Source organism: Nothobranchius furzeri, chromosome 10 (assembly GCF_043380555.1).
Source record: "Nothobranchius furzeri strain GRZ-AD chromosome 10, NfurGRZ-RIMD1, whole genome shotgun sequence".
In the NCBI taxonomy this organism is placed as follows: domain Eukaryota; kingdom Metazoa; phylum Chordata; class Actinopteri; order Cyprinodontiformes; family Nothobranchiidae; genus Nothobranchius; species Nothobranchius furzeri.
Window position 1 is genome coordinate 60,767,893 of NC_091750.1, and position 25,654 is coordinate 60,793,546.

At 41.0% G+C, this 25,654-nt stretch overlaps 3 protein-coding genes across 3 annotated transcripts; all 3 read left to right on the forward strand.

The window, feature by feature from the left end:
* Positions 1-5,890: 5,890 nt before the first annotated feature.
* On the forward strand, positions 5,891-7,501 carry LOC139072121 (claudin-4-like). Its single transcript, XM_070555380.1, has one exon. It carries the CDS (start codon positions 6,172-6,174, stop codon positions 6,841-6,843), a length of 672 nt encoding a protein of 223 aa, XP_070411481.1. The 5' UTR covers positions 5,891-6,171; the 3' UTR covers positions 6,844-7,501.
* Positions 7,502-10,381: 2,880 nt separating this feature from the next.
* LOC107386877 (claudin-3) lies at positions 10,382-13,418 on the forward strand. Its single transcript, XM_015961532.3, has one exon. It carries the CDS (start codon positions 11,458-11,460, stop codon positions 12,106-12,108), a length of 651 nt encoding a protein of 216 aa, XP_015817018.3. The 5' UTR covers positions 10,382-11,457; the 3' UTR covers positions 12,109-13,418.
* A 7,107-nt stretch (positions 13,419-20,525) lies between these two features.
* On the forward strand, positions 20,526-24,639 carry abhd11 (abhydrolase domain containing 11). The gene is made up of 6 exons (XM_015961533.3): positions 20,526-20,787; positions 21,841-21,976; positions 22,319-22,492; positions 23,707-23,877; positions 23,961-24,142; positions 24,316-24,639. Exons 1-6 carry the CDS (start codon positions 20,663-20,665, stop codon positions 24,449-24,451), a joined length of 924 nt encoding a protein of 307 aa, XP_015817019.3. The 5' UTR covers positions 20,526-20,662; the 3' UTR covers positions 24,452-24,639.
* The last annotated feature ends 1,015 nt before the right edge of the window (positions 24,640-25,654 follow it).

A 25,654-nucleotide genomic window follows, 5' to 3' on the forward strand; every position in this document is an offset into this window, starting at 1 on the left:
CAGAGTTGGCAACTCTTCTTGTGGACAAGTGAGTCTTTAAAACACACACACACACACACACACACACACACACACACACACACACACACACACACACACACACACACACACACACACATATATATATAAGAAATCTATAACCCTCCCACTGTCTTTATAAGTGACCCTGCGAGGAAAGTTGACCATTGAGCAGGATTGATGGTTTATCCCTTGAGGTCCATGTGGCAGGGGCGACGGTGCTCACTCCTCACCCCTGCCACATGGACCCAGGGGATAAATCATCAACCCTGCTCAATGGTACACTTTCCTCGTGGGCAGTAGCGGTTTTAGGCACGGGCAGACAGGGCAGTTGCCCGGGGCGGCATTTTTTCATGACACAAAAGGGGCGCACAAGCGCTGAGTAAAAAAAAAAAAAAAGGAAATCTGCGCCGCACCGAGGTTTTCTATTATCTGACAGTGTCTGGATTGGAAACAGCAAGTTGGCGCCCCCTGCAGCTGCAGGCGCTCATGCTGACTGAGAAAGTTCACGTGCACCGTGTGTCTATGAAGAACAGGAAGGGGAGGGGTGCGGCGGGGGAATTCACCTCTGCGTCTTTCCCAAATGAAATGAGCGTGCAGGGGCTGAATCAACTGTATTAACATGGCTAAAGTTAATCACATCTTAACGTTCTTCCATATTTCATTCATAATATCATAAACACAGGCCTATCATTCTTTCAGGTTACTCTGAATTGTGTGAAATGGCCGAATAAAAAAAGGAAAAACAAAACGATTTTGTGGTCACCCCCCCATCAAGGTCAAATTGTTTAGTCCTGACTAAAGTAAACTTACTGAGTCAGGAGCCAAACAGAAGAGATGAACATAAAAAGGCCTTAAAACACCAGGTGCCCCATTCAGGGGGAAAAAAAAGAAAAAAGAGGAGAAAGATAAAGGTATGTAGCTCTCATGATGCATGTTTTCCATTTTTTGAACCAGTTAACTGGGATTTTAACGGTTAAATGTGATCAACTAATTGCTAACAGAGCTAATAGGGCTGAAATATTGAAACAAATATTCAAATGGTTCGAAAAAAGTCCTTGAATCGTTTTTTACTGATTCAAACTAGGATTTGTTAAATGCTCACTGCAGCCTGTGGCCTGCCTGAACAACAACAAACACATGTTGATCATGTTCACATAATAATAAATAAAACAACTCTACAAGCAGAAGAAAACACCCCAGTCACCACTAACTATCCTGTTTATTTATTGCAGATGGTTGCACTGATTATTTTACATGATTTGTTCTGTAAAAGTTGGCATTTTTGGTAGTCTACAGTTATTTTTATGACAGTTTAAATTACAATTTCAGAGGCAATTCTAAAATATTATGGATCATGAGATCTATTGGAGATCTACCCCAACTTTTGGACTGCTCTGCCAGTCACTGTGGCTCAAGCTGAGCGGAGCTTTTCAAAACTTGATCAAGTCATACCTGAGGTCACCTATGTTTCAGGGGCGGCTCACTAACCTGGCTCTGATTAGTATCAATCACTCAGTAGGGGAGCAGATTTCATGTGATGACATTATTGATGACGTTGCATCAAGGTTAGGTTTTAATTTTAGTTTGTGTTTTCTGTTCTAAGTGCAATGCTGTAGTGATTATCTTTAGTTTGTTATGTGTGAAATATTTTTGCTATTTAGAATATTTATTATCTATTATGTTCATATATTCTTAATATTTAGTTATTGTTTGTTTTTGTATATTTGATTCTATATATTTTGATACAGTATATAATGTATAGTGCTTTACATTCTGACAACTTCATAGTAATTAATGTAAATATGTGCAACTTAGAAAAATGAATGTTCAATAGTCGTTCTAATAAACATGCCTGTTTGTAGAAAACATGCGTGTGTTCGTGCAGGTGGGGTGGTGGTGGTGGGGCGGTTGGGGGGGGGGGGGGGGCTCAAAGGGGGCCTCGCCCGGGGAGTAATTCGATGTAGAACCGCCACTGCTCGTGGGGTCACACCCATTAGGACAGTGGGAGGGTTAAACAAAAATATTGTAGTGATTAGATGGTGATGGACAAAAAAAAACTGTGGATTTGTGCTTTAAATCAGACAAGTTCAGTTGAATTTTAGTGACATCCAGACTGTATCCTGCCTTAACCCTCTCAGGCTCAAAATAAGTTTTGATAAAAGGACGAACAACTAAGTCCTTCAGGGGTACTTCTGAGTTAAAAAATGCTCATGAAATATGTATGTGGAGTAACCAGGTAGGTTTTAACTGTTGCAAATCTGCAACACCTGCCTCTGGGTTAATTGTCTATTTAAATTTTTTTTTAAGTTTTCTATAGAGGTAAACTTAAAGGGCTTGTCAAGCCTGCCTCGGAGTCCTTTTCCACCCACATATCAATTTAGAAAAATGCAACATTAGTAGGCGTTAAAGAATTATACCTGGTATCTATGTAGTACTTTTCTGTATTTTAGTTGGCTCATAGATATATGACATCACTGCAGCTTGGTAAGCTGAGCTGACTTTTAGACCCAGAAGTTAGAAACTATTGCAAGAGTGGAAGAGTGGAATCCATTACTCCACGTTCTGCCTTTATTTAGTAAAAACAAGTCAAAGAGCACCTTCTACTCTTATTGTTACCAAATAAAAGGCATGAAGTCTGCAGACACAGGAAGGTCCTACCATTAAAAGAACAGGGCCCTCAGTTGCATTCGTGCATAATACTTCACAACAGAAGCGCTGGCTCTTCTGGAAGATAATGCCAAAGGCAGGATCTGAAAGGGGAGAGATGATGATTACTGGCTGATAAGCTGATTAACATTACCTTGATTGAATCTATGTGCTGAACTGGGCCCGTGTTAGATCAGCCGACCTGCAGAACTGTGTAATAGCGCACCAGCGGTTTTTGACACCTATCAGGTGTCTTGCAACTGGCTCATTCTAGTGGGAATTAGCTGACAGGTAGCTTGATACGATAAACAATGAATGACAGTTCCTGCCCCAAACCCCTTTGGGTTAAACAACATAAGGATAAGGATTCTCTCGGTCATCTCTGAGCACCATACTGCCACCTGCTGAGGATTCAAATGACTATTGTCTTCTTCCTCTTTGCCTCCACTTTCAGATCTGATCACCTGTTGTCTGTGTCCCCAGAGACCTCCCTGCCGCAGTTACAGCATTCACCGCTGCAGCACCTCTGTACCACACAAAGGCAATGAAACGTTTTCTCCATACTTTTAGCTCACCAACAAGCACCTCAATTTCAGCCTCAGTGAAACTGCATTTTCTAGACCTCTCAGTTACCAGAGTTACCCAATGAAATGCCACAAATCAGCCAGCTTATGTATATGCTCAGTGACCATTTATGGTAGGATGCAGGTGTGTAGGAGGCAGGATATGATCCAAAATCACCTGAACACACTTCTAGGAAGAGCGTGATTTATAAAGGGGAATTCTGTGTGGTTGTGCGTATGCAGGGTTTTATAGGTCTGACAATTTCTTAGTGTAAGGAAAATTTTTTTGCTAAACGTGAGTAGACTTTTAGTAAGAATTTTGCACAAAGATTTATGAATGATTCCCCAGGAAAGGACACACTAGTTGAAGACACATTTCCTTCACTAGAACAGGTCAAAGGACAGGTGTGCTAGTGCAGGAATGCACATTGAGGTTCTACGTACACACTTTACCTGGGAGTGACATCATCTTTGTGGAAATCAAGGAGGAAACAAGGCACATCTGGATATGAGCAAAAACTTGCATTTCTTCATTAGTTATTGCGAACACAGAAACATACTCATCAATATATTTATATCTTCAGCACATATGCTCATGAGTCGCTGCTCGAGACCCATTCTCCCAACTACAACTGCAGTTATTATCAAACCTGCAGACACAGAAAGGTCCTACCAAGGGCAAGATAGCCAGCTCAAGCGACCGTCCTGACTTTATTTTTGCAAAGGTAGCAATGATCTCTAAGTCTGTGGCTACTGGTTTGTTTTTATCAGTGCTGACTGGAGATCTTCTTCAGATTGCCTTTGTAAAATATACCTTATCTACAATGTCAGTACATCTATACCACTCTAACACTCCCTTTTGATATTATTAAGACATCAATTCCTTTATTCCCATTTAAACTGTGAATCATAGAAAACTTCAAAATTGGATCAACTTCCACAGATTTTCTGTTGTTTCTAAATCTCAGAAAACTTTATAAACTCTCCAAAAACAAGAGATGTTTGTCCTTTTTTTTAAAATTAAAGTAAGTACAACAGGCACACACAGGATACAGTTAAACATCAATAAAGTATAATCTTGGTGCTTTTTGGTTTGTCATTAACTACAGGTTTACTGTTTCGCTGTGTGACCCAGTGGATATAGTGCACACTTCACCTATGAAAATAGTAACTTTGGGTTTTAGACCTGGCAATAAAATACATGACTTATTGCAACAAACTGATGAATAGAAACTCAAAACACACAGCAACTGTGCAGATTTTTATCTGGGGGAGTGGGTTGCTTTGCCCTGCATTGAGTGGGGTTGCCAGTAAGAACGAGACCATCTCCTGGGTCCAGGAATGGTTGTGTCCTCTGTGCAGCAGTGTGGGCCAGAGTGTGTAGGGTGTGTGTGTGTGTGAATACGTGTATGATGTGTATTCTTGTGTGTCTTTAGGTTAGATTGTGTTTATGTGTGAGCATGAGGGTGGGAGTGTGTTTGTGTGCCTCCACAGAGGGCTGGGACCCCTTAGATCTCGGGTCACCAAAGTCCAAGCTCGGCCTGCCCAGTTGTGGGTGGCTGTGGGCGGGGCCTAGGGGCTCACTATTATGATCTCCTGGGCCTCTGGCACAGCTGCTGGTTGTGGCTACTCATGCGGTGGTCTCCTAAAGGTTTTCATGCTCTGGAAGGAACCTCTGGATACTTGGGGTTTGGATCAACTTCATATCTTCCAGGGGTCCTGGGGGACCGGTCTGTGGCCCCTACCATATGCACCATATGTCTATGGTATACACACAGATGCTTGTAAGGTGTTCTCACAAGTGTGGGCTTGAGCGCTTTTCACACATTACCTTGGGCTGTGGTTGGCACTAAATGCACCATGAACAAATGTATGCTGTGTGCTTTTCAACAGACATTGTTACTGTTATATATCCTTATGTTGTTTGGCACAGTGATTTCTTGGTTCTGTTGTATTTTTGTGTCTCCCCTTTCTCTCTCTTTCTCTCTCTTTCTCTCTCTCTCTCTTTCTCTCTCTCTCTCTCTCTCTCTCTCTCTCTCTCTCTCTCTCTCTCTCTCTCTCTCTCTCTCTCTCTCTCTCTCTCTCTCTCTCTGCATGTCTAGAAGCCCACTCATGTTCATCCTTTATTGTTTATTTGTGAACTTTTTTCACTCCACCTCTTTCTTTCCTCGCCCCTCTTTGTCTTTCATCCGTCCCCGTGTCCAATGGGATTAAAAACAATTGTACGCATTTGTAATAAAATTTTGATATCAGGTGTAGCATAAAAGCTGAATCTATAATGCTCCAACCATGAGAAATAAAAGTAAGGCCTGTTTTTGGCATTCAGACATCAATTTTGATAGCTTACAACATGAGAAAAATATATATGTATATGTGTATACAGGATACAGTATATTAAATGTGTTTCCTCAAACACATTCCCACTCTGGGTACACAGAAATTAACACTTAACTCACTTGTTTGTACATCCAAAACGGTTGCATGTGGTCACACTGAACCACAAAACAAAGTCTGCCCTGGTCAATCATTACCTAGTGACAGCAATGAAACCGACACACCTGGAGCTACCAAGAGCAAAAGGTTAAACCATAAAAACATTCATTTGTAGAAGCCCTGAAGACATCACCAACACGCCCAGATAATAAAAGAGGCCAGTGCTCACAACGCACCTGATTGGCTTGGTTTGACAAGTTAGGTCATCTCTACTGTAGGAGGGCCAAGCTACCTTGTGATAAAATGATATGCGGGTTTATCGACATGTTAGAATCAGCAGATCAACAGAAAACGTCTGAGTAGGAGAGTGTGGAGAAGACGTTCCTGGAGAAGAGACGAGTCGGCCAGGAGTTCCTTGAAGGACAAACTAAAGAAGATAGAAAGAAAGACTGGAAGGACAATAAACCAAATTGTTCTTGCAGTGAAAAGAACGCATCACAGCCAACAGATGGGGTCACTGGGACTTGAGCTGGCTGGTATCAGTCTGTCAGTGCTGGGGTGGGTGCTGAGTATTGTCAGCTGTGTCCTACCAATGTGGAGGGTCACAGCCTTCATTGGTGCCAACATCGTCACGGCTCAGGTGTACTGGGAGGGTCTGTGGATGAGCTGCGTGTTTCAAAGCACGGGCCAGATGCAGTGTAAAGTCTATGACTCTATGCTGGCTCTCCCTCAGGATCTGCAAGCCGCCAGGGCGCTCACTGTCGTCGCCATTATAGTGGGAGTGGTGGCCCTCCTCATTTCCATGGTGGGAGCCAAGTGCACCAACTGCATTGAGGAAGAGGGGGCTAAAGCCAGGGTGATGATCGCCTCAGGAGCAGGGTTCATCGCAGCAGCTCTGGCACAGCTCGTACCTGTTTCCTGGTCGGCAAACACAATCATCATTGAGTTCTACAGTCCAGTCGTTCCCTCTGGGCAGAAGATGGAGATCGGGGCTGCGCTGTACCTGGGATGGGCTGCTGCAGCTCTGCTTTTGGTTGGTGGGTCCATCCTCTGCTGCAGTTGCCCGCCTAAAGAAGAGAAAGCCATGCGATACAGCATGCCCCCTCAGAGCCGTATGGCGTACTCCGCAGCTCCAAGGTCAATGGCTCAAAGCTCCTACAACAGAAAGGACTACGTATGAGGGAGAAAGACATGACTAAAATGGGATCAGGAACTTCGTATAACCTTTTTTGTGTCCGTGATTGTGAATATGTGCACGTTTTTAACTTGCTGATAGATTTGGAGGTTTTCACGGTTGGTTGATAAATCTGTTTACACATTAACATTTGCTTTGATGACATCAAGGGTAAATGAAGATTAAAGTTAAAAAACAAAAAAAAAAAACTAAATGTTTAAGACTGAGGTTGTTTTAAAGAGTTCAGCAAAGAGAAACTTTCTGCAAAAGAAATTCTGTTTTATGTATTTATATTTGTGCTCATTGCATTCAGTGGCTGTACTTTCTATTAAACTCTCTGAGCAGATGGACACCATTGGAACTGGGACAAAGTGAACATCACTGTTGTTAATGTTTTTACGAAACAAAGCTGTGGGCTAAGTCACAGATTTCAGCTTCACACAGCTAAGCAGGACTTACCTCATGCGCCACAGGAAGGTCAAAATGGTGGGATGGGGCATAAAGTAAAAGGAAAGTCACATCAAATCAATACTTAGAGTCACGAGTGAGTGATTACACATATTTTATGTTGTATTCATATGTTTCCTTTTAAATGTATGAAACGCTCATGCTTTTCATTTATTTTGCATATTTTGTGTATATAAAGTTTATTCTCAAAAATTCAGTGTTTGACTGAAGTTTCACTGTAACAATATTTTAAATGCTAAATCTTTTGTTGATGATTCAGTAAAGTCATGAGGATTTAAAATGTGAAACGTACTAGCTTCTTGTTTTTGGTTTAGAGAGATCAAACTTTGTGTTCACTAAACAAAAAACAGGAATTTAGAACAGAATAACCAGAAATGAGCAAGGAAATCACATCTAGAGCTGACATTAGTGTTCTTCTTTCTATTAATACGCTTTAAACAAAGAAGCTTAATGTCAGGTTCCGCTTCTACAGGCAGATTTTCAAAACCTTTAACCTGATCCGTTTTGGTATGATAAACTTCCACTTTCAAATGCGTCAATTTAATGAATAACTCCCTTGTTGCTCTAACATTTGTCATTTTGTATGCTTTAGATCCTTACAGCAAGAACAAACAATTAAAAATAGGCTTTAGTTTAATACAAAATAAGTATAAAGTACAATTCTCATCAATATTGTACTGGCCGGTGTTAGTCATTTTTTAACATATCGGTATCGGTCTTGTAAATGAAACTGGGCCGAATTTAACAACCGATATATTTTTTCCATCTTGTTTCCATTTGTTTTTCTGGGGTGAGGGAGGTGATGTGTATTAGTTTAGTCATGTGACAGTGATTATAATATTCTCAGAAGGGTAAAGCGTGTGTTGTGTGTACATAACAGCATAAATTCAGCTTTAATCATTTTAATTCTATACAAAAATCTGCTTATTTTAGAAGAATTAATCTCAGTTCATCGGTGTCAGCACATATTGGTTATCAGCCATAACAGTGATACTAATATCAGACATTGGTATCGGCCCAAAAATTTGATATCAGTGCATCACTAATATATGGTACCTCAAGTTTGAGAAAACATCCTCATTTGTGTCAGATACGCATTTGAAAATAAACAAGTCGATCACATGAGATGTAAAGTTCTTTATTCAGCATCTGAGTTTCTGTCTGAGGCACAGATACCAAACAATTTCCTGCTTTGAATAGTCAAATCATTTCACTTTGGGCTGGTGAATCATCAGCTGGTTCTGAAACAGAACAACACACACTCTGTTCTTGCTCTCCTCAACAACATTGCAAAAACATTTGCTTGCATTCTGGGACTGATGTAATATTCAATACCATGTCAGAGAATCATTGTCAAGAGAATGCTCCGAACAGAAATAAAACAAACTAACCCTAAATAAAACTAGAAGAAGATGTTTTTGTAAAGTACCTTTCAAAATAAAACTCACAAGTACACATCATGCATGTATTTTCTACTAAATTGCTACTTACTACTACTACTACTGATAGAGGAGAGTCTGCCATACACCGGCACCACTGAACACCACCAGCAGGCAAGGTGGGTTTAGTGTCTTGCCCAAGGACACCACAACAGCAACAGACTGAGTGAGGCTCAAACCTGCAACCTTTTGATTAAACACATGTAGGTGTGTCTTGTTTGCATGATATTTGCAACATGTCTGGATTTATTACTAGAAATTAACAAATACATTTCTGCTTATGTGATTTGAAGCTGATGTCCGTAGCGTGACAACATCAAGGAAAGGAGGAGGAGATTTTGAAATTTGAACTGCTAAAGCTCCCACTCCTGCTCCACCTCCCCTTCTGGAAGGAGCTGAAAGCCACATGTAGCGCTAGTGCACAAAAATAGCTTTGTAATGTTAATGGAGGGCCATGTTTTTGGTATGTTCCTGCTCAGGCACTCCTGATTCCAGTGGTTTAAGTGGGCCGGTACGCAGTGTCACACAGTATCGGCACTTTGAAATTTCACCTATCAGCAGGACTAGCTCAAGGTGCCCTCCAGAACTCTTTTCAGCCATTTATTGGTTGCATTATACGAAATTACAAAAACAATGTGAACAAAAGTAATCAGCAGCATCAGAGGGATAGTTTTTGCTCTAGGGGCCAGGAGGAGGGACTGGGGAAACATAATTTATGAAATATTACCTGCTTTTTATCACAGAACAGGGTCAGATAGTCAAATGTAAGCATTAGTGAAGTTACTTTAAATAAAAATTTAACTACATACCCCAGCTTTAAAGTGGTGCAAGTTAAGGATGTTTTGGCAGTACGCATGACTTCCGCTAACGTTGTTGCATAAATATTAGAGATGTCTATCCGGTTTATTGGTGTGTGTGTGTGTGTGTGACTGTGATATTTTTGGCCATACTGTCCCAATGTGAGGACATTTTTCCAATATACTAAATAAATAAATATGGCTGTCATTTAAGGCATTTTGAAATGGGGCTTTGTAGATTGGTCGCTTGGTTGGTTGTTTAGTCATTCAGTCAGTTAAAAATTACAATAGAGACATGTATAGATGGTGCTAACGCTAGCAGCTAACATGCGTGTGGAAATTTAAAAACAACTTTATTAAATCATGTGATCCAAACTAACAATTTAAAGATTTATTAAACAGAGTTGCATGATCTGCAAGGAATGTACTGAGATTGAAGTTGCTGCAATCCCCCCTTTTTTTGCTGCTTCACTGTGACTAGCTGTTAGCTCATCAATCCAGGTCAGAACTTATCTGTTTACCCAAACTGAGGTTGGTTTGCCCTGAACTATCCCTTTGAACACACGTGTTAAGGTTGTGGCTTTAAGCAGAACAAATAGAAAAAAAACATTATAAGAATGTAAAATGCCAAAAGGAGTTAGATTTTGTTTTATTTGAAATAAATAATGTTTAAAGTGAAACAAAAAATATATGATTTTCAGTTTTGTCAGTAAGCAAATGTTTCATGACAAAGTACTTTTTAAAAAACGTTTTAGAAACTCACTCACACAGTGGACCTAATTGTCCTGTTCAGTTTGTGAAACCACGTGTGTGTAATGTTTGGTCAGACTCTTACCGATACTGAGGAGATCACACTAATTGTATGCTAAAGGTGGTTTAAACTCGTCTGTATTTTCTTTGTTCAAATTTGTTCTAGGAGCAGTTGTTCCTGTTTCCAGCAGAGTTTTTGTTCTGACTCTTTAATACAGAACCCTGACCTATTCAAAGGCCCAAACAACCTGGAATTAGGAAGTAAAAATATAGACGACTATGCTTTACATCTACGCGTGTGAGTGTGTGTGTGTGTGTGTGTGTGTGTGTGTGTGTGTGTGTGTGTGTGTGTGTGTGTGTGTGTGTGTGTGTGTGTGTGTGTGTGTGTGTGTGTGTGTGTGTGTGTGTGTCTGTATTCTTATGCTTTCTCAAAACAAAGGTTTCTAAGTGACCCAGAGAAGAAGAAACATCACTCTTCCCTTTGTATTCAACCTCTACATGTGACTCAGCGTTTCTACATAATGAACTTCCTTTTTAACCTAAAAAAAATCTACGAGTTTCTGCTCAGAGCACATTTTAAATCCATCTTTACTGCCTACGAAAATAAGAATGTTCCATTTGTCACGGTTTAATCACCATTAACAGGTTTGAAACAATTCTTTGGAGAAAACAGGTGTGCTGCATGAGTGTTGCTTTTTCTTGGAAGCCAATTTAGTAAAACCCATCCCCTATACACACACGCACATGCACACACACACACCTCCAACACTTCCTCTCTTCTTTCTGCTTTTCAGCTTTCTTGTCTCCACTGTGCATGCACAGGTGTTGTTTTGTGTGTGTGTGTGTGTGCGCGTGTGTGTGTGTGTGTGTGTGTGTGTGTGTGTGTGTGTGTGTGTGTGTGTGTGTGTGTGTGTGTGTGTGTGTGTGTGTGTGTGTGTGTGTGTGTGTGCAGCCTTCCACCTGTTGACATCATCGCCAGGTGACTCCTCCTTATACCTCCCTGGTGTATAAAGCATCTCCTACTTCTTTGGCAGCACCCTAAAGCCACATCATAACCTCGCACAGAAGCTCAGCCTCAACAGACGCAAGAACAACAAAACAACTAAGTCTTTGTTGTGACTTAAAAGCCTTCTGTCAACAACTTTCCCACCAGACGACGAGCCGACATGTCGATGGGTTTGGAGATTGTGGGAATTGCCTTTGGATTCCTTGGATTCATTGGTGCAATAGTGTCATGTGCCCTGCCTATGTGGAGGGTATCAGCCTTCGTTGGAGCCAACATTGTCACTGCTCAGGTCATCTGGGAAGGCTTGTGGATGAATTGTGTCACTCAGAGCACAGGTCAGATGCAGTGCAAGATCTATGACTCGATGCTGGCTTTATCTCAGGATCTGCAGGCCTCCAGAGCCATGCTGGTCATCTGTATTATACTGGGGATTTTGGGAGTCTTGATCTCCATTGTCGGAGCAAAGTGCACCAACTGCATTGAAGATGAGCCATCCAAGGCTAAAGTGATGATCATCTCCGGGATCTTCTTCATCCTAGCTGGCATTTTGGTCCTTGTCCCTGCCTCCTGGTCCACCAATGTCATCATCCGGGATTTTTACAACCCAATCTTGTTAGAGTCTCAGCGAAGGGAGATTGGGGCATCGATCTACATCGGCTTTGCAGCAGCCATCCTGTTTCTGATTGGAGGGGCGATGCTGTGCAGCAGCTGTCCACCCAAAGAACAGAAATACAAGCCGCCGCGTCTGGCCTACTCCGCCCCACGCAGCACCAGCGCAGGTGGAGGATACGACAAAAGAGACTATGTTTAAACAGCTTCAAAGCGTCTGAGGAATTGATGTGGACAAAACATGTCTTTGTGAGCAGTTTGTTTTTTATATACATTTATATATCATAAACCTCAGGGTATACCCCTTTCAATAGACTCCGAGATGAAGACGAATGCTGATTTTTGTGTTTCGCTTTATACTGACATGTTCATTTATTTGGAATTCTCCTTTACACGAATTTAGCTGTAACTGCAATTTTTACATATTACAACAGATTTTTTGTTGTTGTCATTTTAGATAAATGTAATTGCTTCTTTTGTGATGTCATCAAAGTCACCTGCTGTTTGCTCGTCTGTGTCGTGTCACATTTCACTGAAACTTGCTGTTAAAATTTCCTGTCACCATCAGGAAGAGCCAGAGCTCATTTTACATGGATTTGCTTGCGTGATTGTTCAGTGTGTGTGTGTGTGTGTGTGTGTGTGTGTGTGTGTGTGTGTGTGTGTGTGTGTGTGTGTGTGTGTGTGTGTGTGTGTGTGTGTCTGTGTGTGTGTGTGTGTGTGTCTGTGTGTGTGTGTGTGTGTGTGTGTGTGTGTGTGTGTGTGTGTGTGTGTGTGTGTGTGTGTGTGTGTGTGTGTGTGTGTGTATTTTGCATGTAATATTTGTTTAGGAGAGTTTCTGCTGCGACTGAAACTAAAGTTGGATCACTGATATGGTTTCTGAGAACAACTTTTTCCCCTTCCTCCTGGTTTCTCACTTATTAGAGACTGAAGTAGTGGGTTCAGTTCAGCTCACAACTGAAGTGAGACTATTTTATCAACTTTGAAAATGTTTGGATTTTTATTAAAATGTATTTTGTCCAATTTAAAAAAATGCTGCATGTTTTTCTTTTAATTAATATTTTTAAACAGAATTTCATTGGTCGCACATCCTGAAAGGATGATGGTTACAACCACTTTTGTACATTTTTAAGTATTTTGTTCTTAAGGTTTATAATAAACATGCACTAAATACTGCTTTTAAATGCAATGATGTGAAACAATGTGTGTTCACAATTTCAATAAATCTTTTTGCTCAAAAGAAAAATATTTGACAATGTTTTAAAGCACAAAAACAAGGACAAGCTCCCAGAAAATTAAAGTATCATTAGTCATCACACTTTGGTGAAACTCCTCTCCGCATTTGACCCATCCCCATTGTTAGAGCTATTTGATTTTTATTGCTTGCCTTATCAAATTTTCTTTGCATTACATCCAATAATGGATAAAAATGTGTCAAGAATTTTTTATTATCAGTCTCAAACAATGACTGTACATATAAGATTGATAAACCCTCCATAGCATCAACCATAGCTTTCTGAAGAGCCGAACTGAAGCTCTGATGGTTAAGTTCAGAGAACAAGCTGCTAGCGCTAGCTCTGAAGAGTCATGCTACCTGCCAATCAAAGGCAAATTATTCATAATTTCAAGCTTTAAAGGTGCAATTTGTATTCTACTGTGAAAGAATCACAAAACAGTCTAATGTCTCAATCATGCTGGACAGAGGCGGTTTTACCATCAGGCATAGGTCGGCGGCTGCCTGGGGCCCCCTTGTGTTGGGGGGCCCCCTAGCCCTGACCTCCGGCACCCCTCTGTTAATGCCACAATATTCTTATTACCAACCTGTCGCTGCAGACGGGATTGGACATGCGCACTTCTCATTACCATAATTCCTGAACTGTTCAAGATATCATTAAAATTCCAAAAGTGTTGAAAAGATTAAAAATGGGGCTTTTCGTGCATTTACAATACATTACGGTGGCCTCCGGGATTCCCTGTCTTGAGCGCAACGAATCACAAAACAGATTCAGAGACGTGCCGAGTTTGTCATCCAAAATGCTCCGTTTTATAACTTTTGAATGGCTGATCAGATTCAAAAAATTCCAACGGTTCCTAAAAGTACATAAAAGCAGCTTGCCAACGTTCTATAGCATGAAGCAATCAGAGTTATGGAAGATATTGCTTCGAGGGGAAATCCTGCTGTACAGCCTGATTGAAACAGAGCGCAGCGCCGCGGTGAAAGCGGATAACAGGACGGGGAAGCTAATTAGCATAAAAAGCCAGCATAAAATTATGGAAATGCCTCAAAGAAAATCAACACGATCTATTAGGTGTCCCAGAAGGCTTATATATGAAGACTGTGACCACGAAGAAGGACAGATCTCCGGTGAACCAGTATATGAATGTTTTTTCCGTCTTTATTTTTTATTTTTTTATTTGAACAACCCTCAACTATTTGCTAATTGTAAGATTCAGCTTCATTCCAGCATTATTTATCTTTTTACAATAAATAATTATTTTTGCTAAAACAAAAGTTTTTGGTATAGCAGTGTACAGTGTGCAAGAAAAGCACCCCATGGCAGTGTGAGGTGCGCTCTGCCTGCAGCTGGAGAGAAACTGCTTCAAGGTCTACCACATCAAATAAAAACGTCTGAAAGATTACAAAAATAAATGGTCTTAAAAACTGCTAAAAATGATACCAAGGTTCACACTTTTTTTAAGAATAGATGCAGTTCAAACTTTATATTGTTTATTCCAAATTGTTTGCCCAGTAATTTTGAAGTTCCTGTTCAGTAATAAATGTAAAAAATTCAAATCCGTTTTTTGCTTTTTTCACTTTTAAGCTGATTTTTAAAAGGCTTTAATGGAAATAAATTCTAAATACAAATCATACACTGAAAGCTGAGGTTGTTCTGAAAAAAGGAGAAGAGTTACACACACTTTGTACTTTTATTACAATTTTACAGCCATAAGATAAAAAAAAAATACCAGGCGGCCCTGTTATAATTATGGTCATAAGAGGGTCATTAAGACGGCGATGCACAAACAGGACGTGATTGGTAGTCATTCCACTCCAATCCAGTTGGTCGCGGTAATGCACCATATTGTTGTTTGCCAAGTGCCATAAGACCACAAAGAAAGAAAGCAGAGCAAATATTGAAAGCGCTCAAAGGGAGGGAAATACAGGAAAAAAAGAGGAGGACTAATGAAAAGGGAAAATAACTCATGTCAGAAGAGGGGAGAGTTTCGCAAATCCAGTTAAAGGTAAGATTGTCGAAAATTTTGTGTAAGGGGCCCCATGTCTGTGTTCACCTTGGGCCCCCAAAATGCTAAATCCGCCTCTGATGCTGGAAGGAAGGTTATACTGAAACAGAATTCATTCTCAGGTGGCTGGGGGGTTGTCAGTTTCTCTCATTTGAAGAAAACCAAAGCGGGATGTAGTTATTGTTTACACTCTGAGTTTGTTAGGTTGCCGAATCTGTAGTGAGCTAACACAGCAGCACAGGCATCAGTAATTTGACACCTGTAGGCAAAAAAAGCTCCAGAGTTGTTTAACGATCTGAAACCAGTAAACAGTACAACTGAGAAGTTATTTCTTGTGCCCCTAAAAAGCCACAGCATCTTTTTCTTTTACTCTAACATTTGGAGAATAAATATGCTTGAGGCTAACGTTGAGCTAACATTGCTAAGGGTGAAGAAGCAAATATGCTCTAAAAATATCTCAAGCTACTTGACCAACAACTCAATATTACAGTCAAATCTATGTGTTGAGTGAATGATGAGTCAATTTTGTGGCATTTTACTTCCCTTAATGAGTCGTTCAGAACTATAAAAGCAAGCTAAGAGCAAGACGGCGAACTATACTTCCTGTAATGCCGGAGACAAACTGTCATAATAAGTGTAGTAAGTGCACCCTACCGTAAAACACTCAAAAGTGCAAACACAAGATATGACAATGTATTTATCTACTTATCAGCTTATTGTGTATGACTCATCTTTGCTTGTCATTTAGAATCATCTGGTGTTGCTCTGTCACTGGCAACAGACATGAAACTCACGGGATGGCAGTGAGAAAGTAACGTTTTTGCTTCAAAATGGACTGCAGTAACCACATTTGACCACAGGAGTATTGTCATTCTTACAAATTGCACCTTCAATTACATCTAAATGGACGAGTTACAAAAATGTTCACCCCTCAGAGTTGTTTTGACGTAGTGAACATAAAATTTTTTTGTACCAGGCTGTAAACATGTTTATATCTGCTGTGTTTTTAACATGGGAGTCAATGGGGATTTGCTCTGTTTTGGATCCAGCCCCTAGTGCAGGAGTGGGGAACCCTGGTCCTCGAGAGCCGGTATCCTGCATGTTAGGGCAGCAGTAGCTCAACAGGTTGAGCGAGTTGTCCAGTAATCAGAAGGTTGCAGGTTCAATCCCAGCTCTAGACAGAGAATTCTGCTGTTGAGTCCTTGGGCATGACACTTAACCCACCTTGCCTGCTGGTGGTAGTCGGAGGGGCCGCTGACGCTTGTGCTCCACAACCTCGCCGCTGTCAGTGAGCCCCAGGGCAGCTGTGGCTACATCGTAGCTCATCACCATCAGTGTGTGAATGTGTGTGTGAATGGATGAATGATACACTGTAGTGTGCTTTGGAGTCCTTACTCTGAGAGGCGCTATTGCGGGTCATTTATCATTCATCATTTATGTCTTTGCTCCAACACTTTTGATTCAGTGGCTGATTCACCTGTTCTGCAGCTCATCAAGCTCTGCAGAAGCTTATTAATCACCTGCTGATTGAAATCAGGTGTGATGATGCAGAGTTGAAACCTGGCTGAAACTAAAATATGCTGGATGGCGGCCCTCGATGGACCAGGGTTCCCCACCCCTGCCCTAGCGGATGAGGGGGAAACTGCAGTTTTCGTCACCAGAGGCGGAGTTTGCCCCTTGGTCTGAACCAAAACCTCTATACAAACTTTACGAAACAAGCATTTTTATCAAGTCCTAACCATTTCACTTTGCACTGAAACTGATGAAATGAGTAGCAATAAAGCAATTATTTGCACTTTCACAATGAAACTAATCTTTTTTGTACATCAACTACTGAACACAGATAAATCTGTGCTGGCTAATTATAACTCAGATTAATGTTTTTCAGGAAATGTTGAGATGTTTTAAACCCTTACCTATTGAAAGTGTGCGCGCACACACACACACACACACACACACACACATGCGTGCTCGCACAAACACATTCCCACACACACATAAAGTTATACTCTTGATCTCATTGAGCTGAATCACTAAATGATTAGACCAGTCTGTTAAACTTTGCAATAATTTTTGTGTTAAATCAGAACAATTAATTTGACCAAAGTGACTAGACTGAAATCACGTGCATTCTACATATATACGATATACCGTTTTGATTATCTTCCCTTTAGCACTTCTCCCATCTCAGCGTGACAGCCACCTGCAAGTCATTATTTATGAGCACAAAATAAGAGAAACAAAAAATGGGGAACAAGTAAAAAGCCACATTTGAATGTCCACTTATTCTCATCAGAGGCAGATGGAAGAAAGAAGTGGACATTGATGTGAACTTGACAGGTAGCTGATGTGTCATGAACATGACGGGCAAAGTCCAGCAGGTTTCTGATAGACACATAATGACCCATCAGCACGGAGTATCACTGATATTCTAGTCCTATCAGCTGATAGACATGAGGTTGGTTTAAGCAGATAAACTATCTGCTGTGAATATAATTATGCAGTTTATTAGATATTCTGGATTATTTGCCTGCTTGTTACATAATGTTCAAATTTCCTGTGACAATTGTGTCTATTTATATTTTAGTTGACATAATAAGTTTTGATAATGCTTTAAAGTGTACTGTAGTTTCCAGCGAGATCTAAAGGAACAGTGGAAATAGAAATATGCATCAATATTTTCAGTTAAACATTTCCTGTAAATGTTGACGAGTCTTACACATCAGTTTGAAGGATGTCTGAGGAGCTTCAAGGAGGAGCTCCTCCACACCAGTGGGGATGGAAGTTTGCGCACTGAATGCTGCATGCTCTCTCAGCGGCGAGGGGATCCCAGCCCCACCCACCCACCTACCAGACTCATGTTGTTACAGTCTGAGTTTGTGCATCTCGTTGTACTGGGATACTGGTTCAATGACAATAAACGTCTATTCTATTCATCTTTGACTGTTCGGTAGAATGTTGTTTGTACATTAGATATGAAACTAAAAGCAGGCATAAAAGTTCACATTGTGTTTCAGTGTTAAATCAGTTTGTTACGAAAGGTTGATCAACAGACTCTTCCTTTTCTCTCCTCTCATGTTGTACTTTGGGCCGCTGCCTCATCGCTATGGCGACCACTTGCCGCATGTTTTATCCCTGAAGACTCAGCTCCCATAGCAATGAATGTTTTGGAGACCCAACAGGAAGAATCCCCACACCTATTTTGTCTTCATATATACTTGATGATAAAAATTAAAACCGAAGCCAGACAGAGCACAAATGCTCTGACCACAGACGGACACAGGTGGATGCGACAGCAAAACGAAAAGGGAACTGAAACTAGAGGATAAATAGAAACACATCGTATATCACATATTTTCCGATGTACACACAAAAGATCTTTGTCAGCGTTGATGTGATGTTCATTGGCAGAAATAAATTTGCTTGACTCAAAGCTATTAATCGTTGGAGTAGATCAGAAGACAAGGAGCATTTACCAAAATAATTACAAATAAACAATTTGTGAATGCTGCCTTTTAGTAAATTGTTCCAAAGAAATCTGCAGAATAAGACATCACTTACTGTTTCTTTGTGTAAAAATACCAGACTGGGTTGTCTTCAACAAAACACTGTGATACTTTGGCGTCACCTGTTGGTTCATACATGTCCTTCCTTCATTATTTGTTTTGCAACCAGTAAAGAACAATGCCTGGTCCTCGTCCTCCAGGGGCACTGCCTGAATGTGTCCTAAGTTATCCTGCACCAATGCACCTAGTTTGGATCAAAGAGGGAATAACAAGCTCCTCAAGAACACGGGGATATTCTAAAGGGATGATTAATCTATTCTTGTGGCAAGAAAACATAATTAAATAGCCTTGCTATGGACTGTGTAAAATTGTTTTCCTTGTATTGGACACGTGTAAGAAGATTTTTCATACAACAACACGCGCACGCACACACACACACACACACACATACAAATATATATATATATACACACATACACTCACTGGCCACTTGATTGGGTACACCCATCCAACTGCTCTTTAACACAAGTTACTTATCAGCCAATCACATGATGGCAACTCAATGCATTTAGCCATGTTGACAAGGTCAAGATGATCCTCTGCAGTTCAAATCGAGCTTCAGAACAGGGAAGAAAGGTTATTTATGTGACTTTAAACATGGCGTGGTTGTTGTTGCCAGTCAGGCTGGTCTGACTTTTAGAATCTGCTGCTCTTCTGGGATTGTCACACACAACAATCTCTAGGGTTTACAGAGAATGGTCCAAAAATGGAACATATCCAGTGAGTTGCCTTGCTGATGTCAGAGGGGATTAATAGAGCTGATAAAAAGGCAACAGTAACTCAAATAACCACTCATTACAAGGTATGCAGAACAGCATCTCTGAACGCACATCATGTTGAAGATGGGCTACAGCAGCAAAATACCACACTGGGTGCCTTTCATGTCAAACTGAAGCTACAATTTGCACAGGCTTACAAAACTTGGACAATGGAAGATTGGAAAAATGTTGCCTGGTCTGGTTCCTTTTCATTATCTGCTGCAACATTTGTATGGTACTGTCAGAACTTAGAATCATCAACATGAAAGCATTGATCCATCCTGCCTTTTATCAACGATTCAGGCTGGTGGTGGGGGCGTAATGGTGTGGGGGACATTTTCTTGGCACACTTTGAGCTCGTTAGTACTAATTGATCATCGTTGCAACACCACTGCCTACCTGATTATTGTTGCTGACTATGGCCATCCCTTTATGACCACAGTGTACCCATTTTCTGATGGCTACTACCAGCAGAATAATGTACCATGTCACAAAGCTTGAATCATCTCAGACTGGTTTCTTGAACATGACAATGAGTTCACTGTTCTCAAATGGCCTCCACACTCACTAGATCTCAGTCCAATAGAGCATCTTTCAGTGAACGGGAGATTCGCATCATGGATTTGTAGTTGACAAATCTGCAGCAACTGCGTGACGCTATCATGTAAATATGGATCAAAATCTCCGAGGAATGTTTCCAGAAACGTGTTGAATCTGTGCAAAAAAGTATTAAGGTGATTCTGAAGGCAAAAAAGGGTCCAACCCGATACCCACTAAAGTGGCCAAGGTATGTCCCCCTCTGGTGGACACAAGCTGTTGCTACAGCTTTCATAATAATAATTTTATTTAGAGCAGACGTTTTCTAATACCACCTGTTACCATAAAATGGCGAAATATGCCCAGCTAATTTGTTTAAATTTTTCAACATCTTTTCATCACAGTAAAGAAAAGGCCGACATTTTCGGATTAGCGATGATGAGCCTGAAAGACATAACGCAGGGAGAACGATCCACTTGTACGTCTCGTTCCACGTCATGACGTACCGTCAGCTGGTGTTGACACACCGAAGCTCTTTGAGTTCGACCTCCGGTGTTGCTCTGAATGCTCTCTCGCAGACTCCTCGCTGTCATTGCGGCTGTTGTGGACTGCACATGGTGTTTGTGGACCGTCCGGTAACGGAACATATGCTGCTATGAGTTCTCTATGTCGTCTGGTTCAGAGAGGACTGCTGAGCGTCCGGCCGTCGTGTCGTTTATTTCCCGGACAGCTGGATGTGTTTCGAGCAGCTCTAACGGTCCGAACGGCTAGCTCACCCAGGTATCCTTGCTAGCTCCTCGGCTATCAGGTGCACCGCTACCCGGGCGGGCTGGGTGGTGCTGTGATGCTGAAGGGAAATAAAAAACCCTGAGTTTGTATTGCCTAACCTCATTTAATGAACGGCTTGATTATCTTTGAATTTAGTGTAAATGTTACGGCTCACGTACATGACATTCAGATGTCTGGTTAGCAATGTTTTTAATGAGAATCTGGCCTCACTGCAGCTTCAAAATCAATTTTATTTGTGAATAAATGTTTTATTTTGTGTTGTTTCATTTAAATCCCCAAAACATTAATTTATTTAGGTTATTGTTTTTGTAATTTACATACACACCTAGTTAGCATCTTAGCTAGCTGTATATGTGTGATATTCTCTTTGAATCTGAGTCCTCGTCTTCTTTTGTAAGATTCTGGAGGTTTGTAACTTTTAAATAATTTTATTTGCTTATTATTAAAACGTTTATGTCAGAACGTAGTGTTCTGTTAACAAATTCAGCACACAACCTAGGACACCCCGCCTATTGGATACATTTAAAATCTTACATTTTGTAAATAACCAGGAATGCAAAACGTTTTAAACATTTTTTTAGCCTAAATAACAGAAGACCAAAATCCATTCATTTTTATAAGACACGATTTTGCAGATTTTATTTCAAGATTAATTAGACAAAGTAAATATGTTTGTTTATAATTTCCCAGTTTATTGTTACGTAAAAATCTGCATATTTGAAAAGGTATTTTGATTATAAAGATAGAGCACCTCAGTCACAGATATTTAAGTCTTTTCAAGATATATTTATATAGAATTAATATTTTGCAGCTAAACAAACATTAGGATATGTGATTATAAGACTTCATTTGAACAGTGAAGGACATTTCACTTTGAGGAATGTTCATCATGATAATGAGGTTTGCTGCACCAGCAGGTGGAAGCAAAGTGATTTCAATAAAGAAGTGTTTTAAATATTAATGCCTTTTGTGTTTGCATATTGTTTACTGCCGTTGTAGCTGCGGGGTATTACTGCTCAATACGATTGTGTTTCTTCCCTTCAGTTCTGTCAACTTAATGTATGACGTCTTCGATGGAAAAGGAGAGAGCACTCCTTTGGTGTTTCTGCACGGCCTGTTCGGCAGTAAATCTAACTTCCACTCGATAGCAAAGTCCTTGGTGCAGCGCACAGGCAGAAAGGTAAAGTAGTGATGAAGATATTACACCTCCATGATGCTACTTTTGCAACGATTCATTGTGTGTTTACATTTGCTCACAACAGTGTGACAATAACTCCTGCAAACACGAGCTTGGGGAATGTGCAAGCTGTGTTTTATTTTGTCATCTAATCTAGCTGTGTGTGCTGCTGTCTCAAACACTGAGACGTATCAAAGAGACGTCTCATCATTTGTACAAGGCAGCTTTTGCTTGTGCTAAAAAAACAAACACAAAACAGAACAAAGTTAATGTAAGACTTTGGTTTCCGCTCTGTTGCCTCCATTTCTCCTTTCCAAGTGTCTTAACTGTCCTTTGTCCAGTCAGGTGTTGACTGTAGATGCCCGTAACCATGGCAACAGCCCACATACCCCAGAGCTGACCTATGAGGCAATGGCCAGTGATTTGAAACACCTTCTCGGCCAGCTGCATATTGATAAGTGCGTCCTCATCGGCCATAGCATGGGGGGCAAAACTGCCATGACAATCGCTCTGACACAGGTGAGCTGCTGCAAAAGGTCACCACGAATTTATCGTAAGAACATTATTTTGCTTTTGTTATGTTAATCTACATTTCACTGACATGATAAATAATTAATGTAATTGGCCAAACAGGAACAGTGTTGTCAGCTCTTTCTCCACAGCATCGCCCTGGCTCGCGCAGTGGCGTGGCCAGATCTTTTAAAATGGGGTAGCCCAGGTAGTGCACTTCTTTGTGCATGGGTGGCACAATGGTTATGCTTTTTCTTTTTTACCCCAAACTTTTTGTGGAAAAGTCTATTTAAAGCAAATTCAGTGGGGTGGCCAATCAGATTCCAAGGGTGGCATGTACTACCCCTGGCCACCCCCTGGACACGCCCCTGGGCTCGTGGCAATAATGGTACAAATATTACACACTGCAGCTTAAGTCGGTAGTTTACGAGGGTAGGGCTGTTCCATAACGACTGATTTAATCATCTGAATTCAAGCTTAGAAAAAGTAACACCACAAGCCTTTTTAAAGGGATTCTTTGCAACTATTTCATATTTTAAAATCTTTTTTCTTGAGCCAGTATGTGCTAAAACAACTCCTTACAGGGTTAATGAAATGTCACTCAGACCCCCATCGTCCTCTGTGGCAAGAATACCGCACTTACAACTTCAGAGGGCTGGTCCGGTCTGTTGGACTTAGAAAAAAATTGAGCTGACACGCCTGGCGCTGCAGTCTGCTTCCAGCATGTTTCAGATCATGAATACAACTGATTTGTTTAATTTAGTGATGAATCACTCCTGTAGACACTAATGAAGGCCGGGGAGACATTTCAGCTTTCAGATTAAAGTGTTAAAAAGACGAACGCACAATGAGGAGATAAGTTTTGCTTTTGGTTCTACTCAACGGACACTAGAGGTTCCTAAAAACCAGCCAAAATCGTCTTGTCTCCCTTTAAGTAACATTTTATGTGACTTTGTCCATTTTGTTTAAAATCTGAGACATAGCACTCAAGTCATAAATCTGTAATTCTTAAAGCCCCATTTCTGCTTCACACTATTTTTTAATTTGAAGATTCCTCGGTTTAAATGGAACGTGTTTTGCTCAGCAGATAAAGCAACCAGGCTGGTTTTCTCATGACGCAGCAGTCAGGTGCTGATGCAGTCATCACGTCTCATTTTCGTAGATTTTTTTGTTGTTGTAACTTTATTTCCTGTTAACCTCAATCTGTTTGTGTTTGTTTACAGCCCAGCTTAGTGGAGAGACTGGTGGTGGTAGACATCAGTCCCGCCCAGTCCACCACGCGCACCAACTTCCGCTACTACATCCAGGCCATGCAAGAGATGAAGATCTCCAGTGACATCCCTCGTTCCACTGCCAGGCGGATGGCTGAGGATCAGCTGCGCGCTAGGGTCAAGGTCAGGACCGCTTTCTGAGTTGATGCTATTAATTTAATATACTCGGTAGGAAATCTAACCCCGTCCCTCCTTACCTGCCGCAGGAGCACTCGGTGCGTCAGTTCCTGCTGACTAATCTGGTGGAGCAGAATGGACACTACACCTGGAGGGTGAACCTGGAGGCCATTGCAGCACATCTGGAGGAAATCATGAGTTTCCCCAGCTTTAACACCGTCTATAATGGACCTACGCTGTTTTTAGGTGGAGCCAGCTCCGCGTATATCAGGTATAAAACCTAGAACTTATTTATAGAAACAGAGACATGTATACAAATGTGCACCAATAATTTTTCCCTGAATTGCTTATTGGAGTTTTTCTTGTTATTTTTTTCACTTTTGTTATGAGCATCCTTTAACCCTTCCATTGTTTTCCTCCTCTTTGTCTGCGCTCCTGCTCCAGCTCCGACGATTACCCAGAAATCCAGAGGCTGTTCCCGAGCGCCGACATCCAGTACATCCCTGACGCTAGCCACTGGATCCACGCTGACAAACCTTTAGATTTCATCAGCTCCATCATCTCCTTCCTTCAGTCTTAGCTGCCTCCGGCCGACACCTCCAAACTTTTGAACGCTCAGCTGAGCGTTCCCCTCGCCGAAAACTCCTCTGTGAGAATTCAGCAGCTTCAGCACGAGCGAGGGTCACTAACGACGCCTATACTTGCCAACACCAGACCAAGCTCACTCCTCTGCTGTAGTTATTTACTCCTTTTAACACCATAAGTCAGTATAGTGATGTCTCCTTTTTTGTTGGTAATGTTTACTTTTTTTCTCTCAGACAAGTAGAGTTCCTGGAGGTTCGCGTTAGGATTTTTACGTAGACTTTAGCAATGAGGATACCTCCAGTTCAACATTAACAGTTGGTGATTTTGGAGACGACGTACTAATCCAAAGAAACTCATTTGCACTTGTCTTTAAGTTCTTTGTTTTAGGTCAGGTTAAAGAGAAGCAGCTCTAACTCATCTGGGATTGTAAGATTCAGAAGTGATCTAATTAAATGAATATTTAAGGATGTTTTAATGTAGGAAAATAGAGGAATGTGTCCAAGTTGAGTTTGGAGTTCTGCACAGAGACTGTGATGGTACTGTAGGTTTGTTGTGGGAATGATTTCAGTGTTGATATTAGTGCTAGTTTTTTTTTCCCCCTTGCCTGTGTGTATCTGCTGTGTGTTAGACATGAGGTGTCCGTCTGAGAGCGCTCTCATGCCACCGTAACTCTCCCAACAGTATTATTAACTCAGATCTATTCCCTGGGCTACATTAGCTGATGATTCTATATTCTTTTGCGTCTGGCAACAAGTCATGGTGATGTTGTTGTGTCTTTGTACTCGTTAGGTCCTTTCAGTGTTTGATGAAATGTTCTTTCTCTCTTCTCTCACTTCTCTTTACAAATAAGGCACAAGGTTGTACGAGAATACTGCAAATTTACGCTGCCACCATGTAAAAACACGTATTTAATTGTAAATTGTGATCATCTCGTTCCAGTCGCCATGGTGGGTGGAAATGTAGGTCCAGTAGTGAAACTGCCACTTTTATGAATAAGCAGGGTGTTGTTCGTGTGAATGTGCCTCTTCTACTAACGGCTCCTTTTCCAGTTTCTGTAGGACTTCACCAAAAGACTTTTATTCTACAATCATGTTTAGCAGGCTTTGGATTGGCAGCTGGGTTGCCGGTTCAGTTAACAGCTGAGGCACTAAATGTTTACCACAATCAATTGTTTTATGTTTGGCATGGATAGAGATGT

Excerpts from the sequence above, each read along its gene's own strand:
- LOC139072121 (XM_070555380.1), top strand. The coding sequence starts at position 6,172 with ATGGGGTCACTGGGACTTGAGCTGGCTGGTATCAGTCTGTCAGTGCTG.
- LOC107386877 (XM_015961532.3), top strand. The coding sequence starts at position 11,458 with ATGTCGATGGGTTTGGAGATTGTGGGAATTGCCTTTGGATTCCTTGGA.
- abhd11 (XM_015961533.3), top strand. The coding sequence starts at position 20,663 with ATGAGTTCTCTATGTCGTCTGGTTCAGAGAGGACTGCTGAGCGTCCGG. Across the intron at positions 21,977-22,318 it reads TGCAGCGCACAGGCAGAAAG|GTGTTGACTGTAGATGCCCG; the intron begins GTAAAGTAGTGA and ends TTGTCCAGTCAG. Across the intron at positions 22,493-23,706 it reads TGACAATCGCTCTGACACAG|CCCAGCTTAGTGGAGAGACT; the intron begins GTGAGCTGCTGC and ends GTTTGTTTACAG.